Raw genomic sequence first — 20420 nt, forward strand, 5'->3', positions numbered from 1 at the left:
TTCAGTCTGCCAAGGAAACAATACAGGAGTGTGATAAAGCTTTAAAAGCCAGAAATACAGCATTTAGGCAGCTCGAAAAATTCATTCTCAGTAGGCAGTATTGGGCAACTGCCCAATGTGGCAATCAGAATAAATCAAATGGAAATTAAAAAAAGCAATCTTGGGTCTCGAGCCAATAATCTAGCCCAGATTTGACATGTATAAGTGTAGGGGTTTTTGATCTGGACCTGGTCCAATGTGTCTAGATGTCCCCTTTTTATGTTTTCACAAATAAAATAAAGGTTTCACAAATTTGAAAGTGGGTTTCAGACATGGTTAAAGCTTAACTAGGCTAAAATGTCTAACATGTTCAAAACAGTAAGGTGCAAAAAGCAGAGAACTGGTCCCTCAACTGTCAGTTAAATTTCCCTCAACCTTCCCTTTAAGTTTCCTGCTAAATCGCCTATCCATAGTGACCACTAAGGAAACTAGGTTGATTAAGGGACACTTTTAGTTATGTCTATTCTTAATCATAGTATTGTTGATCACAGCATGATGTATTTGTATCATGTTTCATCATGTATAGGCTATAATGGTGACCCATAAAACAATGAGTCATATATATTTAAAAATTTACAATTTTAATATCTGATATGTTATTTACTAAACATCTAAGGGAAAAAGTAAATTAGTGTATTAATTAATAATGTAAATAATGTATGGAATCTGATAGTGACTGTGTACTGACAAAGGTGCTAAGTCTAAAAACGTTATTACTGTCAATTAAATCTTCGTAAAGGCAATTGAAACTGTCATCACTATATCAAAATGTATTTTTTTATTATATAAAGAATATTTCAGACCAGAGTTGCTGTTCGTCAGGTACAAAAGAGGAGACAGAATACTCAGTTTAAACATCTGATAGAGCTTTTTCACAGCAGATATTTTGACAGTAGGAAAAGTACAAGTGTAAATAATAAAATGAATGATAGCTGAATCTGCTGTTCATGTTGGCTCACTGTCATGTGGGACACTTAAATGAGCAGAGCCACTGTTAGTGTTGTTAGTAACACCTCTGTTTTTCCTATTAAATGTCTGCCATGAAAAGGTCTTTTAATCTTCCCATCATAGTAATTACAGTCTAACACATTTTTATAGTTTTAAATTAGGAAATTAAACTTTTTCTTAAAGGTAATAGGTGCAACCTTTTTAACTTAAATGTTTTTTTTTTTTAGTTCAACCTTCCATATCAGTCTGAACAACATCAGGCCCATTAGACAGTTACAGCCTCTGGTTCCCTGTAAAATCCAGATTGACATTTCCATGGTGGGACCAGGTCTGAATGAGAAGCTTATCTCACTCTGCAGGTGGTGGAGCCCTACAGTAATGCAGGCAGCGGAGCAATCAGCGGCTGTTGACAGTTGTCATGTCCCTTTTCACCACATGCCTGAGTTTCGTTTGTTCACAAGAATTATGGGCGCAACACAAAGGTGGGCTCTACTCAAGGAAGCCATTCTAATGTCAGAAATGGGTGATTGCTGATTAGTGTAAGAGCTGCTGACGTCAGTACCCTTTAAAGACATGTTACCGGAGAGAGAGAGAGAGAGAGAGAGCAGTGTACAGCAGATACAGAGATGGGCAGCACTGCTTTCCCCTCATTGACTTTGATGGTTCTCCTCCTCAGCTGGACTTGTTACGCTGAGGAGGATGCAGAGACTCTATCCTGCCCAGAATACCAGGAGGGTTTTGACGGCTCCTGCTACGAGTTTGTGGGTCAGCAGCGGTCCTTCCTTAATGCCCAGGGATGGTGTGAGCGAGGCGGGGGACACCTAGCTTTCATCCTGAATGACGAAACTCAGCAGTTCCTTCAGAAGCACCTGGAGCCAGAGAGGGACTGGTGGCTCGGGCTGGCACCTGCTGCCCCAAACCTCACGCTCGAGTCTGCTGCCACTGAGGGTGAGAGGCAGAGTAGACACTACATGATTTCTAATGGCTTTTTTTTTTTATAGATTTTTAGTGAGTTTATATTGATAGTTGGATAATTTGAGTGCTGTGATACAGGTCAGCTTGAGTGAAATCTGTAGTATTCATAAAGAATTCTGTTTTTTTGAAACTTTCCCTTTTAGTAGCCAACATTTAAAGTACTTTGATGCAAATATAAACAGCAAATTTGAGCTTTGTGTGATCAGTGATTATATCTCAAAATTCACACTCACATGGTATCTCATTAGGCAGCTTACACGTCCATTGTAAAGATTTGAAATGTGTTTGCTCAATGACGCATGTTGGAAGACTGGCACATTTGGATATCTTCCTCAAGCAGCAGCTGTAATGAGAGATATTTCTCATTCATTTGATATTCTCAATAGGCTTGCTGTCAAGTGGCCTGATTTACAAAGGTGTCTTTAGTTTCCTTCACAGAGAAAGAAAGAGAGAGTCTTTCTCATTCACTCACCCTGTCACCAGCGTGATCTATTGCTTTGTTGTTTTATGATCCCTAAATTGCATCTTAACAATTAACTTCCCTGAGAGAAGGACCTTGTATACTGATAACATCTTCTGCAGAATTTTGCTTGAATAGCAAAAATACAAAATAGACATTTGATCAAATTAATTGATGTGATTTCTTTAACCTTCCCCAGGTTCCCTTGCTTGGCTGGATGGCTCAGATGTCAGCTACAGCAACTGGGTGAACATGCCAGATGCACAAGAAGTCTGTGGATATATTCTGAGGCATTCAGGTTTCCAGTGGGAAGCCACAGTGAACTGTAGCCAGGAACTCAACTTCATCTGCCAGTTTGGTACAAACTCTTAAATAAATCAACATACAGCTTCAAAATTATGCTATATGTTGATTTATTTACATATAAGAGTAATTATGAAATTTTTGATTTGTTTTTTCTCCCAGATTCCGGGAGATCTATCGCATGTGATGTACAAAATGCCACATTGCAATGTGGCTCTGGTCAAGTTATAGAGATTGATGACAGCTTCTACGGTCGAAAGACAATTCACTACTGCCGATCCAAACTTACAACCTCACCCACATCCTCCCAGGAGGAGTGCAGCTGGATAGATGTGGTAGATTCTGTAACAGGTATTATTAATTAACTGAAAGTATTTTTTCATTACTATTACATGTAAAATATAGAGAACCAGCCTTTTCAGTGTTCTGCAAATATAATAGTGGCTATGATAGTAAAGTACCAAAGTATTTGTATAATAGATTTGGTTACGCCTTATTTACTTGACATATTCAACGTTCTACCTGGTACTTTAGGATGAATGATGGGACATTCAGTTTAAAGGCATCTTTGTATTTACAGTAAAATCTATGGGAACATATTTCGCTTTGTTAAAGCTGCTTTAGCGAAAGGGAAAGATAAACATACTAAAATCACAACAAACTACGTTTTGGTTTCATGCTTTGTGTCAAACACAAAAACCATGATTGCCCTGTGACTGCAGACAAAGGGATTACACTGCCAGAAAAGACATTAGGCCAATCCCCTCCTTGGAGCTGAATAGATGGGCTTTGGGGTAAATATACACTCACATTCATATCAGTCTGGCATTAGTTATGCTGGAAGAGTTCATGCATTTACTAAGTAAACAGTTGGTGTTTCTCCTTATTGTTAATACACTTCTTTAAAGAGCTTATTAGACTGTTTTATTAGAACGTTACACAAACACCAACAAGATTATTTACATTAAATAGGATGAAAATTGAACAGTGTCATTTCTTGTAAACCTTCTAAGACTATACATCAGGTGCCTCTCAATTAATAAAATTGAATAATCCAGTTAATCTGCAACACATTGTCACCCACTGGACTTCTGTGTCATTTCAGCCCATTGCCATGGACTGCAGGCTTGCCAGGCTCCAGTGGATCTGAGCTCTTTTGGTGAACCATGTCCTGTGCTGGGAAGTTACCTGTCTGTAGAGTACCACTGCAAACACGGTCAGACGCACAATTTGTCCTTTTTACTTCCACTGTGCATAAACTTTCACACTCTAAAACAATACTGTAGATCATTATTAGAAGATTGAACAATATAACTTCAGCCACATTAACTACCACTATATTTAATTCATTGTTTTATTGCCTTACAGAGGTTATCTATGCAGGATATGTGTAGTTCACTCACTAGTTCGAAGTTGTGGTTGATGTTGTGACCCTCAGACTATGTTACTCGTGTTTTGTGTTCCTCTTTTTGTGACTTGTCAAATGATTACTTCAGTGGTGTAGTTAGCAGAGTGAACTTAGGAGAACTGCACTGTTTTATTTATGTGTGTATATAAATACTTTAGCAATGTTTCATGGTGTGATTTCCTCTCAGGACTCCACTTACTGATGAGTAAACTGGCGGCCGTTTTTGATAATGTCACCATCACTGTGAAGTGGCTCCTTCATCCATTTCAGGGAAATCTGACATGCACACTGAATGCTGGAGATGGGCACATTATTGATCCATACAGCCCAGAGGAGTGAGCAACACTTTGCATTCAATTGAATACTGTAGAAAGATGCAGAATTGTATTTATGTAACTAAAGTTTTACTTGATCTTTCTCACAGGATGGAGAGCACTATTATACACAAATTCAGCCGTCCTGGTGTTTTCATGGTTGGGGTGGAGTGCACCACCAACGACTGGCATGTTACGGCTCAGAAAGCCATAACCGTTCAGCAGCCTGTCGGAGAGTTTAGTGTGATCAAGTGCTATAGCGGGAATGTGTCAACAGATGGCACTAAATGCAATGCGATTTATGGCAGACCTGTTCTAATTCAGGTTATGGTGGAGGCAGGTGAGTCAATATAACACCATGGGTACCGTTCCTCAAACATTACAGAATAATTTGATACCTTTATTTTTCTGTTACTAGGCACAAATGTTTCCTACACAATTCAACATGAAGACCATTTGTTGGCAAACTCTTCAGTGGACAGAGGGATTACACCCCACAACATTACACTGAATTCAAGTGTGGCAGAGGAGCTCGGGCACGGCTGCCACAACCTGACTCTAGCAGCGTCAAACAGGGTTACAGCCCACACAGTGTCCATTGATCTGGAGCTGTGTCTGCTGGAGCCTGTTGAAGGCCTGCAGGCCTCAGTTATGTCAGAGGAAGGCGAGTGTCCAGACTCCACGGATATCATCATTGATGTTTCGTTAGAGCGAGGAGCCCCTGTGCAGCTTCTCTTCAATCTCACTGGAGCCAGGGATACTTTGTCTGAGACCAGAGACATGCTCAATAGTAACTTACAAGCTTTTACATTTTCCAGCCCAATTGAAGGTACTTAAAATGTAATATTGTATTACAGTTTATGTATTATAGTTTAATATGTGCTCTAAATAAGTGAAAATAATCATGCTAATCAAAATGCTTCAATCCAAATTCTTTTGGTAAAGGACTGTTAAAAGTTAAAGTACGAGCAGTGAATGCCTTTTCGGCCTCTGATGTGGACGTGGACTTAGAGAACGTACTCGAGGCTTGCAAGAATTACTCTGACTTTTCACCAGGCGAACACGGAAACACAGTATGTGGAATATTGGTATATATATTATATTATATTGTTTATAAATCTGCATTTTGCGGGTGCAGAACAATGACTTTGCTTTTATCTACAGACAGGTAACATGAGTGTCGACAACTCTTCTGACTTGAAAATAATTGCTACTCCTGACACTTTGGTCGACTACACTCACAGTGTCACACTGAGTGTAATTGGAACTGAATCATTACCCAGCGAAGGGCTCTCATTTGAATGGAAATGTAGTAAGTACAACACTTCATTGACCAGTTTTTACCAGTTAAAACATGATTTAAGTAATTACAGGGGGTGAACAGGATTAGAAGAACATAGACAATCCAAAACAATAACCTATGATGACCAATGAAACTTTATTACAGCAGTAAGAACATTTTCATGCGCACCATAAATCCAGATCATTTGAGATCACTGTACTGAGTCCCCTCAGCAGGTGAGGATATTCCCAGCTTAGCCCCTGGCTGTCCGTGCATTGCTGTATTTTTCACACAGCTGGATTTGGTTTCCCCGTCCAATCACCAGTAATAGAAGCATCATTACAGCATTACTGGTGTCAGATTTTCAGTTTCATTTCAGTGTGGATGAACCATAATCATCACCTGCCTAAGGTCTTCTGGTTTTCTAGTATATTACTATATAGTATATTGTTTTTGCAAAACCAGGGTAAGCACTTTTCCTGATGTCTGAAGCCAGGAAGTGATTACATCTTAACAACAAACACAATACCTCCAAAAACATGATCATAGCTGGGACACTAATGCACATGTACACACACAGTGTCAAATAGGTATTGATTCAATTGTATGATAGTTTCTGAGGTTGTTGTTGGTGGTGATGATCTACTGGGTTGCATTATGTTCCTGTTATTTTGTCCATCCCTTGTAAATATGCTATAAATATACTGTCATTCATGACATGTATCTTTGTACAACAGAAATCTCTTTATTGTTGAAGTGCTGTTTTAAAGTTTTGCCTCTGCTTTTTTCCATACAGAAGGAAACTGCAAATGCAGAAACAAAACAAATAATGAAACTCATGTTATCAAAAAAGATTGTCTTCCAAATCCGTTTGAATTTTTCCAATACACTTTAACTGTGAGGAGAGCGACCTGGTTTAGGAAATGGGTTGGCCTCGCTTCAGCTTCAAAGTGCATCACTGTTGCTCCAAAAGAATTCACAGATGTCACCATCAGGTAAAATGAGAGCATTTAGGAAAAAAACACTAAAATATGTTCAAAATAATGATTCTGCAGGCAGTTTGCAAGAGTAAGAATTACTGTTAGTTAAGGAAAAGTAATTCCAAATTTGATTATATTCACGTTACTCAACCGCAACACATACAATATATATTATATTTGATGCTGCAATAATAGAGTTAATAATATTTCAACTTGGCAACTTTAAATCTTTATCTAATGCTTTTAGAATTTAAGGACTAGACGTGACAAAAGATTGAGCAACTCTGCAATAAAGACTTTTTTACTGGAATAGGTTATAGTTATATATTTCCTTTCATTCTTGCAGTTGTGATAATTGCACTTCCGTGAATTTGAACGACCACATAAAGCTAAGACTGAGCTGTGTGACAACTTGTCCAGACGTAGTCTGGTATATTGAGGACCCCAGACCTTTGACGGTAAGTCTGAGACAGCACTTCAGTCGATTTTAAAGTTTAGCAGATGAGATTACTGTGTCAAACAAGTATTAATTGATAATCTTTTGCCAGGGTGACCTTGAAAAGTGTTACTCCAACGCAGGAAGGAGGCCAGCTATTGAGATGCAGGACGGCAGCACTGAATATTCTGTACACAGCCAGCATCTGAACGTTTCGAGGCACACATTGCAAAACATCAGTGTGATTGCTTACGGTGTGTTTTCATCCCATAGTCACGCATAAACTTCTTTTATTACAGAATTCCAAGGTATTAAGGTAATCCATAGCATGATAAGATTGGAATGAATAAGGGGTAAAGTTTTCAAGTTTGTGTCAATAAAAAAAAACTGACATAGTGATTTAAAAATGTTTTCTTTTTTTACAGGCAAGAAGAAGCCAGGTTTTGCCAAGTACACTCTTCCATTACCAGGCCCTGAGCCAACTGATGCACCCACAGACTCCAGCCCCCCCTCATGTAGCATCTCTCCCACATCGGGAACTGTTCTTGATGCTTTCGACATTACCTGCAAACCAAGCTCTTTCTGCTCTGAAGGCTGTTTTTATTGCTTCAAAACTGACACAGGTGAGAATGTGATGCGCTGTCAACCCTTTATGTCACTCAGATTATAAACATAAAGCTCTGTTACAAAGTGGATTTATACATTGATACAGGAATTTAAACTTTTTTTAAATTGGTTGCATGAACCAAAAAAGAAAATAAAGAGGATCAGTTGACTCTGGCCTACCATTGCAAACATGTGTTTTGCTGTACAGATTTGTACCTGGGATTAATTTTGATGCTTTGCTCCTTTAACAACATGTGTGTAGATAAATAATCAAGAAATCATTACAACAGTTTAACTAAATTGTCTCTTTTGTCTTTAAGGCAAACATCTGCGCTGCAGCAATGCAAATGAGGTGAAATCTGTCCTCCTGCCTCTTGGAGATAAGAACAACAATTACAGTTTGTCTGTTGTGGTGACCGTGAAAAATGCATATAAGAAAGCCACCACAACTGTCACTGCTCAGGTTTGTTGTCTGCCAGTAAATCACGTTTGTTAGAGAAAGAAGGAGGATTAGAGAAATCAAAATTGGAACGTGTTCCGTTAATTTAAGGACTTTGAATAAATCTGATTAATTGTTTCTTCCCCTTAAGGTGTGGAAAAGTAACTCCAGTGCGTCAGTGGAGGATCTCCAGTCTGCAGTAGAGGATACTGTGGCTCACTTAGAGCAGCAAGGTCTGCTGTCTGGTGAGGCACTCGGACAAATATTCACTTCAGTTTCTGACATGCTGAATACAGAGGCTGGCCAAGATCAGAGGGATGCGAGGACGAAGGTGACTTTATTCGGTCGATGTTGAAACAGTTGAGGCTAATATATTGCTGTGATATTCGTGAGGCTTGCATTGTGGGTGAGTGGAGAGCACCGTGGGATTAATCTGTACCTCCTCCTCTTTCAGCTCAGAGAGCAAATGCTGACCAAAATGACCACTGTGCTGGCGGACTCCCCCACTAACACAACTCAGGAAGTGAAAGTGACGGCCACAGCTGTGGCTGGACTCACCCAGCTCTCAGATGAACTCAGTCCCGCTGCTCAAGTACAGTTCATGAGATCAGTTCAGCAACAGAATCTAAAATCCTGCTTATTGGTTTCAATCTCCAAATGCTAAAAGTGCTGTGCAGGTGGCTGTTAGTTCACAGGCCATAGCAATACTCTATACTAATTAGCAGTAATTACAGATCAATGCACAATGTGTCATCATTAATTGCACACTTGGAGCCTTAATTGTCTCTTAGCCTAAACATTTTAGTGAAGGACAATGTTGCATCTTTAACATTTAGATATACTATGGTGACTAATAGGTAGAAATGATTTCTTAAAACCATTTTTTCATCATTTTAAGCCGATGTAAGTGGAGGCTTAAATCTGATTTAATGTCATGTCAAGGAAAGAAAAAAATGTCGTAGTTGATTTTTGAATTTGACTGTAACATGCAGAAGAGGCTATTTAAAAGTGTTAAAAGTACCTTTCTCAGCCTGAAAGTAATTTCAGATGTAAATAAAATGAATATAAGTCATTAATAAAATATGTTGCTCTTTGTGTAATAGATGTGTGTCAGCTCCTTTGAAAGTTGGACACAGATCAACTTTAATCTCTTCTGTTTCTGTGTTTCCTCTCCAGGAAGAAGCAGGTTCCTTACTGGTTGACCTCAGCTCCTCCCTCAAAACTATCAGTGTTAATCAGGACGGAGTGGATGATGGAGAAGTCATGCAAGCAGCGACACCAATAGTTGAAGCAGCCAGTAATATTTTGAATATTTCATCAGATGTAAGAAGAAAAAAAAATCGCTAAATGTATTTTTTTGCTCAATTTTGTCCAGAGGTCTCACTAAACAGATTTCATTTTTTTCCTCAGAAAAAAGTGTCTGAATATCTTTTGACTGGGATAAACAATGTTCAAAGTGCTTTGCTGAATAATAAAGAGTTGAATGGAGACCCTGCCATCATTGAATCTGGTCAGATCAGTGTCTATGTTAACAGGTAAGAGATGACTGACACCGGCTAGAACGCATACTTGAGACTAATCTGGTGTTTGCTTAAAACACTGAAACGGCTTTGATGACGTTCTTTCTGCAGAGTGTCTCCAGAAACCATGCAGATGCAAGATATAAACGTCCAGAAGAACAGCTCGTCCAGATTTTCCTTCCCTAGACTGCCTGAAGATGTGGTTTCTCCAAAGGAGCCAGTGGATGTGAGAGTAAGTGTGTGTACAGCAGAGGGAAATGCAACAAACAAGAAACATTTATGTGTTTTTCAAGGTGCCAACAGATGCTGAAGCGCATACTTGTGTCTATGGCCTTTTCTCAAGTTTACTGTGGTTGTAGGGTTCTGCATTGAACTGGTCAGTACACCCATTATGCAATGAAAAAATGTGACGGTGAACTAGTTCATTCCTCATAAAAATTTTAATTTTTATTGGATCTGTTACAAATCTGCAACCTTACTTTTCATGTTTGCATTCTCTTGGGTCAATACATGTAATTTTGAGATTACATTGAATATAGAGGAGAGAAGCATTGTATTTCAAAACTTAAAATGTGACATGAACTACAACAATAGAACCAACAGAAAAAGACTGAAAATTGTAGATGAACACCATGTCAGATCAGGTCTGGTCTGCTACATTTAAAGTAATCTGAGTTCTCTACCTCTTAGATGATGAGCTTTGAGAAAAATCCATATTCTTGGAAGGAAGGAAACATCACAGGAACTGTAGGATCTGTGACTCTCACCAGAGTGAACGGTACTGTCATTCAGGTTGAGAACTTACCTGACGAGATAGAGGTAATTTTTGTTTTAGAGCTACCTTTAGTCATTTTATCTTGGATAACGTTGGTAGATTGTTCAGAATAATGTGTTTTCTGGCTTTTCAGATTTTCCTACCAAGGCTTGACGTTGGGCAGGAGAACAGCACAGTCCTTGACCTCGCCAATTTCAGCACATTAATAATTGACGTCCCCTCGCCGGATGTAACACTGGTGCTGAAAATGGAGCTGTCTCAAGACATTTCCTTCATGCTATTCCTGGGATGTCAAGATTATCCAAATGATGAGAATTACGTAGCCAAGACTCAGATGCCTCTAGAGAATTCCAGAGAAGGTAAAATTAAAGTTTCTGGATTTACTTTTTATAGTGTAACATACATAATATGGCTGAAAGTCACTTTTAGAATATACTCTCAAGAAACACTGAATCTAACAACATATTCATAGATATCCTGATGAGAGAATTTTCTAAAACACATGGAAGCCTGGATGTGTGTGTTTTGCACATGAACACCTCTGTAATTTTAACACAGAGGAAAAATATACCTGGGTGCTGAGTCCCAAAGACAGAACAGGAGACGTTGGAGTGCACTACCTTGTTATGAAGCCCATTGTAGAGCCAGGCGTCAAATCTATCAACGCCACCATCACTGTCACTTCCATCGCTGCCCAGTGCAAATACTGGAATGACTCAAAATCTTCTTGGAGTGAAGATGGCTGCAGGGTGAGTAAAGAAGTAACACACACTCCACAGTGGTTGCGGCAAAATATATTCTTGGAAAGTGAGCAAGTTTGAGCGGCTGGTTTTCTTTTTTTTCTACAGGTCGGTCCACTCACCACGCCTTTGGTCACTCAGTGCCTCTGTAACCACTTGACTTTCTTTGGCAGCTCTTTCTTTGTCATGCCAAACTTGGTGGATGTGTCACGCACCGCAGAACTGTTTGCTACATTCACTAACAATCCTGTGGTGGTGTGTTTTGTGGGGGCCATCTTTTCTGCTTATCTCCTTGTAGCTATATGGGCACGCAGGAAAGACATCCAGGACTCAGCCAAGGTAATTGTCAGTAAAGAACTTTTTCCAGTTCAGCTCAGTTTGTTTATTTCGGTCCTTGTTAATACTTATACATAGTAACGACACATAGTAATAAAACATAACAATATTGGCCGAAAACTACTATGTATAGTCAAAGAAAATTAAAACAAGCAGAAGAAAAAACTTTCACTGCTGGGTTTATGCAATGATAATGACCATATCTCTGTTTTCTATTTATTCACCACCATATTTAAAAAATTTTTTTTATAAAATTTGCCAAGCGAACTACACATTCTTAATTCATTGTCACACCTCATCCACAGGTTTACCTTTTGGCTGGTATGCATCTTCTTTTTATGTTACTACCTTGCTCTCAATTTGGTTTATGAATGTGTTCTATCACCACAAAAATGTTGGTCTTTGTCATTCATTTTGTCAAACAATACATTGAATGTATTAAGGACATGTCTTAATACATTCAATGTCCACAAGTTCCGTAACCCTCACAGTCTCCAACCTCAAAATATTCGATCATGTCAGGCTGGATCTTTATATTTCGTCCACATGTAACCATTTCCTCAATAAGTTGGATAAATAATCATGAAAACCTAAATACTTGAATGCTGTGTCTTGGCATTCACTTGAAGGTCAAGATAACAGTGCTTGAGGACAATGACCCCTTGGCTGAGTATCGTTATGTGCTGAATATCAGCACCGGGCATCGGCACGGTGCATCCACCTCCTCTCAGGTCAGTGATGTTTGTTAAACCTTAGAGGGATTCACAGAAATAAAACCTGCCTGATGTTTCTGTTGCACAACATTTATGACGCTGACACTGACAACTCTAGACATCTCTGTTCATCTTGAGTGACCTTTTTTTTTTGTCTTAGGTGACAATAACTCTGCTGGGTACCGAGGGAGAAAGTGACCCCCACCACCTGACAGACCCTGAGAAACCTGTGTTTGAGAGGGGCGGGGTGGACATGTTCCTGCTCACCACACACTTTTCTCTTGGAGATCTACAGAGCATCAGACTGTGGCACGACAACTCGGGAGAACACCCTGCATGGTAGGGGTTAGGGAGCAAGAGACTCATGTGACACCAAAGAAGATTAAATTAAAGTTAAGCTTGAGTTTTTTATCATTATTATGAGCACATTCGATGATTATAGATGTTATGTACAGGTATATCAACAAAGTGATGGTGCAGGATCTGGAGAGTGGTCAGAAATGGCACTTCCTGTGTAACTCCTGGCTGGCTGTAGATGTGGGAGAGTGCTCTCTTGACAAGGTCTTCCCAGTAGCCACAGAGATGGATTTAAAGAGGTTTAGGTGAGACCTGCTACTGATCTGATGAAGACACATTACCAAGAAATTAGACATAATTCTACATCACATTATTATTTCTTCTAATCTGTCCATATTTTTCTTTGACACTTTCAAGTAACTTGTTCTTCATGAAGACAGCCAAGGATTTCCGCGACGGTCATATCTGGTTCTCCGTCATTAGTCGACCTCCCTGCAGCACTTTCACACGTGTGCAGCGAGTGTCGTGCTGTTTTTCTCTTCTGCTGTGCACTATGCTGACCAGCATTATGTTTTGGGGCATACCGACAGACCCCTCTGAGCAGACCATGGACCTGGGTAGGTAGCAAAATATAAATCATTCAAAGCTTTCAAGAAACAACAAACTACAATATAAACCCCCATCCACCCCTGTTGCATGGCAATGACCTGGCGCACCGAAATGTTCGTATATCTGAAACAGTGGTGCTGTATGGAGTAACTAAAAACACCTGACCTTCAATCACATCCATTTAAAGTCGATTTAAAGAAGCACTTTACTTTGCAGGCCACATCGAGTTCACCTGGCAACAGGTTATGATCGGAATTCAGAGTTCAATCATCATGTTTCCCATCAATCTCCTTATTGTGAGTATCTTCAGAAACACTCGTCCTCGGGAGAAAACCAGCAAAACAGATGTGTCCAAACAGGGGAAGACAGGTCGAGTTTCTCCCTCACAGACTTCCTTCCCGCAGAAGGAGCTGAAGGACATCACACCAGACACTGTGATCAAGGTGAGGGCACAGGTAGCCTGAACATAACTTGGAAGTAATTAATTCTCTATTCTCTGTGTCTGAAGAACTTGATGTGCTTTCTACATTAGGACATAAAGAGAATTGCACAGTCACTCGCAAAGGCCATGAAAAGTCCACTGCCCCATCAGGAGCTCCATCCTGGTCAGCGGGCAGACATTAACACTCTGCTGTCTCTGGTGGAGGACATCATCAGACAGCAGAACCGAGCAGCTGGAGACTTCTACACCGACGCCTCCAAAAGGGATCGCTCCATGATCCTCAGTTTAGGTGCAGTCAGTCTGCAAGGTAAACTGCACGACAACCTTCACAATGCTCCTGATATGATGTGTTTATGATTTTCATTGGCCGGTCCATTTGGAGGACCAGACTTATAAGGGAAAAAAAACAAACTGTATTTATTCTTTTACATACAAATTATGAAGCTGCCAAACTCCCCTGTAATTCCTCATGATGGACCAATCTGATGATAGTGTCATATTGTCACTGGTCTAAATTGACATCCTAACTGACTAATACTGATTTTTGCACGGACAGAAAACAGTTTGTGGGGGAGCCCTGAGAAGACTTCAGATGAAGTTCAGAAGAAGAGCAACAACAGCCGATACCTGTACAGGCAGCTGCGTCATGTTGAGAAGGAGATGGGTCTGTTGGGACCTTCTCGTTTCCCGAACCCAGACAGCTACAACCGAGCCATGCAGCAAGTTCAAGGAATGAAGGGTCTCCTGGAGCGCCACCACCCCTCCTCCAGCCTGGATGGAGACCAGCTCGACCGCAGCCCCAGTCCAGAAGAGAGCGTCAACAATGGGGACTCCGCCAAGAAGTGCTGCCAAGGAGGGCTGCCATGGTGGTTCGTCTTTGTTGGGTGGATACTGGTGATTGCAACCAGTGGTGTTTCAGGATACTTCACCATGATGTATGGGCTGACGTACGGGAAAGAGCGCTCTATAAGCTGGCTCATCTCCATGGTGGTCTCCTTCTTTGAGAGCCTCTTTATTACCCAACCTCTGAAGGTGAAGAACATTACAGTGATCACAACGTAAAGGCGGAACAGGGATAGCACTGCAAATGTTACGTGTTAAGAAAGCTATTCATTAACTGATATATAAGTGGAGCTTAATGTGCAGTTTTTTGTACTGAATAAAATTCTATTATGCTGATGATTATATTAATGATATATTTACTGAAACATAACACAACAGACAAATTAGGAGATTATTTGTCTGAAATTTGATAATTTTTTTTACCAGAGATTTGATTCATTTAAGCCAAAATTTTAAGTTTAAAATTGAAGTAGTGATTCATACATTATTTTATCTTCTGTCACAGGTTCTCGGTTTTGCTGCTTTCTTTGCTCTTGTTCTGAAAAAAGTTGACCAGGAGGAGTACGGAGAGCCTCAGATAGATGAGAGTCTCAGAGATGCAGGCATGTTTTTTGTCTCATTTCCCATTTTTGTTGCATTGTTTTGTGTGATAACATCTTAACAAATGAGTACAAAATTCCTCCCTCAGATGATCCTGATGCACTGCGGGCAGCCAGAAGAGACAGCACGTGCAGTTTCTATCAGCCACCACCTCCCACTGACATTGAGAGGATTAGGAACAACATGATTAAAGAGCAGAAAGTCTTCGCACTCATGGGGGAGATTCTTGGTAGGAGAACCGCTTTGATACATAACAACATCAAAAGCAACTGAATACAGTTTGAGATGCTGATGTAAGATAATTTGTAACTGTTACTTGTGATACAGCCTACATGGGATTTATGTGGATGTTGCTCCTGGTGGCGTATGGTCAGAGGGACCCCAACGCCTACTTTCTGACACAACACATTCGACAGAGCTTCAGCAAAGGGATCTCTGACAGTATGAGTATTCAGGATGTGTTCAGTTGGGCAAACACAACTCTTCTGAGCAACCTGTTTGGAGAGCGCCCAGGTCAGTATCTTGTGTTGTTATTGAATGTCACACACAATTTATTTGCATAATTCCCCTTCAGCATTTGCCAATCTTTTTCTATTTATGACAAAAATGGAAAACATAAAATAGAGTATGTATATGAATAAATATGAATACGTTCTTTCATCTGTGTGCCACAGGATTTATCACAGACGGAAACTCAAAGCTGGTGGGTAACGCTCGTCTCCGCCAGGTGAGGGTGAAGAAAAACTCCTGCCATGTTGCTCGCTCCATGCAGCAGTCTGTGCCGGACTGTCACGCTCCGTACTCGTGGGAGTTGGAAGACATGGGCTCCTACAGTCCAGGCTGGAGCCACTCTGTGGGAGGCAACACCTCACTGAACCCCCACAGCCCGTGGACATACCAGTCCCAGGGTAAACTGAGGGCCTACCCCATCTGGGGCAGTGTGAAACTCTACAGAGGAGGGGGGTTTGTGGTGGATCTGGGGCCCGATTTATCAAATTCCAGCAGGTAGGGATTTGAATACATGAGGGACCCACTGAAATTACCTCAGTTGATGGTATAAAGATGTTTATTACTGAAAGGATTGATTAGTTGACAGATTTTAGTAACTGACTAATCTCATAATCAATTAGAAATCATCATCTTGGTCTCTTGGAAAATGCAATGGACATTGTTCTCTTCTATCTCACATTTTATAGATGAAATAGGTTACCAGTTTATCATAAAACAATCAACAGGTCAACCACTAATGGAAATCATTGTCACATTGGTTCTGTACTGTGTGTTTAGATTTGTAAATGTAAATGATATACTTTAACTTCTTGTGTTGCTTTGATTCTTGTGAAACCAGTAATGCTGCTTCAGGATTTCTCTTGTCATGGCTGTTAGTCCTGAGTCATGCATAAATGATATTATTTATCTGTGTCTCTGCAGATCCCTTCAGTACCTTCATGACAACACCTGGTTTGATGTGTACACCCAAGCAATCTTTGTTGAGTTCACTGTGTACAATGCCAACGTCAATCTCTTTTGCATTGTCACACTCATGCTGGAGACCACAGCCGTAGGTGAGTGGTGCTTGTTCATCCACTGTGTGAGAGCTGCACACTAACTCGACTGTTAATAAGGACCATGTTGTCCGTAATGTTGTGTTTCCTCCAGGGGCTTTGCAGTTCCGCAGTGAGCTTCAGAGTGTGCGCCTTTACCAGTCGACCGGCGGCCTTCACATCTTTGTCATGGCCTCTGAAGCCATCTACTTCCTCTTTATCATTTACTACATGTTTGTTCAGGTGTACATTCATTACTCGTACTTTACCACTACTACTAGTAATAACACGTAAAGTAGTTTCTCACCAGATCATCTGATACAGGCTCCTCTCATGTCCTGACAGGGAAAACTGATGAAGCAGCAGAAATGGGATTATATCAAGAGTAAGTGGAACCTGCTGGAGCTGGCGATCATCATTCTCAGCTGGAGTGCGCTGTCTGTCTTCATCAAGAGGACTTTACTGGGGAATCGGGACATGGACTATTACCAAAACCACAGAGACCAGTAAGCAATAAGAAAAACACAACTCACGCAAGTAGGCCTTTCTTATCTTAACATTTAGAACATGTTGTACATTTTGCTTTTTTATTTGTTCTGGTTGTATTTACATCTTGTAGTTACCAGCTCATCCTCTCTGCAGTACAGTAGATGCTCTGTGCAAAGCTTTTTTTCTCCATTTCACCAGTATGCAGTAACTATTTTTTTTGGTTCTGGTAAACAGCAACACTCACTGACCGACACTCAGCTGACCGTGGCAAGTGTGGCACATTTTAGTTGACACAGAATATTAGTCAGATATACTGTATATTTAAATTGTGTGCAAACAGCTTGTTGTACTTACTATACTCTGGTGGATAATGAAAGAACTTGTATACAATATAATTATAATTATATCCAATATATTTATATGTATCTACCTGACAACATATATAAGGCCCCATCGAGAAAATTGAAATCCTAATTTTAACTGACTACATACCCACCTTTCATATTTGCTAGTTGAATTACATCATTTCAGAAAAAAACAAAAAAACAAAAACAACTGTTAATATGTGTTCTTTGCAAAAATAGAAACAGTGTCTTGTGCAAATAAAATTTCTCATTTGGTCGTTAAAACAAGGCTCTTTACTCTCACGCTCTGTCTCCAGATACGCCAGCTTTCATGAGACGGCCAAGGCTGACGCGGTGCTGGGGTATCTGATTGCCTTCTTAGTACTGTTGGCTACAGTCAAACTGTGGCACCTGCTGAGACTGAACCCCAAGCTGCACATGATCACATCCACATTGCAGCGGGCCTGGACTGATATTTCAGGCTTCCTGGTGGTCATGACCATCATGTTCCTGGCCTACTCCATTGCTGTGAGGAGTTTCCCACACTCAACATGCTGCTGGAGCCACTAAATATTTTTCTATCAATGCTTTGTGAAATAGAACTCATTGAAAAGGTGGTTATTGACACAAAAGATGAACTTTCTACTTTTCAGTCTAACTTGATGTATGGGTGGAAGTTATACTCCTACCGGACCCTGCTGGATGCTGCGCAGACCATCATCAGCCTGCAGCTTGGCATTTTTAACTACGAAGAGGTTAGTATGAGACTGCTATAATTCTACTGCAGCAGATTATGACAGCAGACCCTTCTTAAGTGTATTTCTTCCTCCTCACCCTTCAGGTTCTGAATTATAATCCGGTGCTTGGTGCTTTCCTCATCGGGTCCTGCATTGTGTTCATGACCTTTGTGGTGCTGAACCTCTTCATTTCTGTCATCCTGGTGGCATTCAGTCAAGAGCAGATACATCACAAGGTAACCCACCCATGCTGAATCTGAGGTGTCTAAATGTTGCTGATGTCAGTGTAGACTTGCCATAGCAGCCAACTGTGACCAGTATCTGAAAATATACTGCACATGATGCAGAAGAAGTAAGCCCTTACTATTACAGCGACAGCCTCAGATGGCTCGACACTCCTTGAGTTATATATATTACTCTCTTCTTAACAGCCATCAGAAGAGGATGAGATTGTGGACCTGATGCTGATGAAACTCTGCGGTTTGTTCGGACTCAAATGTAAGAAACAAGGGGGCGACAGCCTGACTGAGAGGCCGGTGGTTTCATCTGCTTCAACAACATTGATCATTTCTTCTGGGAATATTCATGAGAGCTGAGATGTTACACCACAATCAAACATAAGTTCAACATTATAAAATGTCCAGAATGCTTTGTGTCAGTTATTGCTTTTGCTGTTGCCATAGTATGCTTGTTTTATGCAAACCGACATGTTGTTGCTTTGTAACAGAATATTAACCCTTGCAAGTCTATAAATTGTTAGCATTTCTCTCCACTACTGCAGATCTGTTTCTATTGTAGAGAAAGCTAAGACACAGACAGAAAGCAGGAACTAAGGATAGTCATTATGTTGTGCAGTGAGGCACTGTATTTAGACTGCAGTATAATTTGTTAAACAAATAAATGTGTGTTTCTGTGACTAAATCATGTACAATATTTTTATTCCACAAAATAATAAATAATGGAGACAAGTAAAACATTGTATTTGCATCAATCTGACTGATCTTATAAAAAACAACTGCTGTAAAACAATGCACTTTATATGTGTATGTTTAATTTCCTGAAGTTTTTAACTTGAATTTGTCAACCATGTACAGTAGTGGATACTGTAGTAACATTCAGCATTTATCATTATGTTTCTCACAAGAAAGTATGAATACGTAGTCAATTATGAATTTCTCAAGGCTTATAGTTCTACTACCACCAGATGTTATTAGATTCAACAAGATACCATTTTACTGTATGTATGTAGTCAAAATACATAAAATCAGGGGATGTGAACCATAAACATCAGTTCACACTTGATGTCTGTTGCCAGATGCCCTTTAATGCCCTTAATCATTTCAGTCTGTTGTTCTTACAATTCACCTGTGGCTCTATAATGTACACTGAAATTGAATTGAGCAGGTGATGAGCTAGATGTTTAAATTTATTGGGGGGCCTGATTTACTTTTACCAAGTATGTCAAATTACCAATATCATCATCAGTAGCATCAGATTACTGTCGGGTATAGTGTGTTTCTAGTCTGATGTGCTGCGGTTTTGAGCTGTTTGCCACTAAGTCTTCTGCTGCCACCCCAATACATTGAAAGTGTTTAGAATACCTCATGTGTGATTTGTTATATCTATGTTTTTAGAACAACAATATCAAATTCATTAAACTCCACTGTACTAAGAAGGAAGCAGAAGTTTCAGTGATGAATATCTTAAAATCAATTGTGATCGATCATTGTTTTTGATCTGTTGTTTCTGACTCTCTGTGTTTTTTCTGTTTGTCTAACTTTGTAGAGTGCAGGTGTTGTGTGTAAGTTTATAATATGAAAGTACATGATCTGTAACATAGAGTGATAGTGATAACTAAGTGTAAAGGTCAAATGACAACAAATGCCAGCAGCAGAGCAGAAAAGACGGATCGGTCTGAGACTGGCGGGGGGGGGGGAGGGTGAATTCTAAGGACACCTGAATACACTGGTGCATGGTGAGGTGTTGAGGGCCTGTTGTAACTCAACAAGTTAAGCTTGGGCTTTGACCTTTTGCGTTTAATTAAGTCACAGCAGGGCTCTGTGGCCATACCATCTGTTGGTATAAAATGTGCCTCTTGACAAGAGACCGTGAGAATAACATTTGCCTATAAAAGTTTGATAATTTGATGGGGATTTTTGAAATATCATAATTTCAGATTAAAAGGAACTTCAGGCCAGCTATTTTGGAAAAGACATAAGAGGGAATAGCATTCATTTAAGA

At 40.0% G+C, this 20420-nt stretch overlaps 1 protein-coding gene across 1 annotated transcript; it reads left to right on the top strand.

Moving 5' to 3' along the window:
- Window positions 1-1613: 1613 nt before the first annotated feature.
- Window positions 1614-19134, top strand: LOC111236571 (polycystic kidney disease protein 1-like 2). The gene is made up of 38 exons (XM_022765358.1): window positions 1614-1935; window positions 2622-2780; window positions 2888-3076; window positions 3831-3941; window positions 4321-4468; window positions 4558-4787; window positions 4866-5151; window positions 7056-7167; window positions 7258-7399; window positions 7571-7768; window positions 8072-8214; window positions 8342-8521; window positions 8645-8782; window positions 9367-9532; window positions 9608-9725; window positions 9822-9942; window positions 10401-10529; window positions 10619-10844; window positions 11044-11234; window positions 11334-11564; window positions 12191-12292; window positions 12435-12613; window positions 12730-12876; window positions 12989-13188; window positions 13397-13623; window positions 13713-13929; window positions 14179-14654; window positions 14971-15067; window positions 15154-15294; window positions 15393-15578; window positions 15740-16070; window positions 16497-16630; window positions 16725-16852; window positions 16955-17115; window positions 17760-17970; window positions 18096-18197; window positions 18284-18415; window positions 18611-19134. Exons 1-38 carry the CDS (start codon window positions 1614-1616, stop codon window positions 18773-18775), a joined length of 6876 nt encoding a protein of 2291 aa, XP_022621079.1. The 3' UTR covers window positions 18776-19134.
- The last annotated feature ends 1286 nt before the right edge of the window (window positions 19135-20420 follow it).

This window comes from Seriola dumerili, unplaced genomic scaffold (assembly GCF_002260705.1).
Source record: "Seriola dumerili isolate Sdu_G_001 unplaced genomic scaffold, Sdu_1.0 BDQW01000674.1, whole genome shotgun sequence".
In the NCBI taxonomy this organism is placed as follows: domain Eukaryota; kingdom Metazoa; phylum Chordata; class Actinopteri; order Carangiformes; family Carangidae; genus Seriola; species Seriola dumerili.

What these genes read in the sequence shown, in the direction of transcription:
- LOC111236571 (XM_022765358.1), top strand. Translation starts at nt 1,614, where the DNA reads ATGGGCAGCACTGCTTTCCCCTCATTGACTTTGATGGTTCTCCTCCTC. An exon ending in TGTGGTAGATTCTGTAACAG is followed by an intron (nt 3,077 to 3,830) that starts GTATTATTAATT and finishes GTGTCATTTCAG; the next exon opens with CCCATTGCCATGGACTGCAG. An exon ending in GCTGGAGACCACAGCCGTAG is followed by an intron (nt 16,631 to 16,724) that starts GTGAGTGGTGCT and finishes TGTTTCCTCCAG; the next exon opens with GGGCTTTGCAGTTCCGCAGT.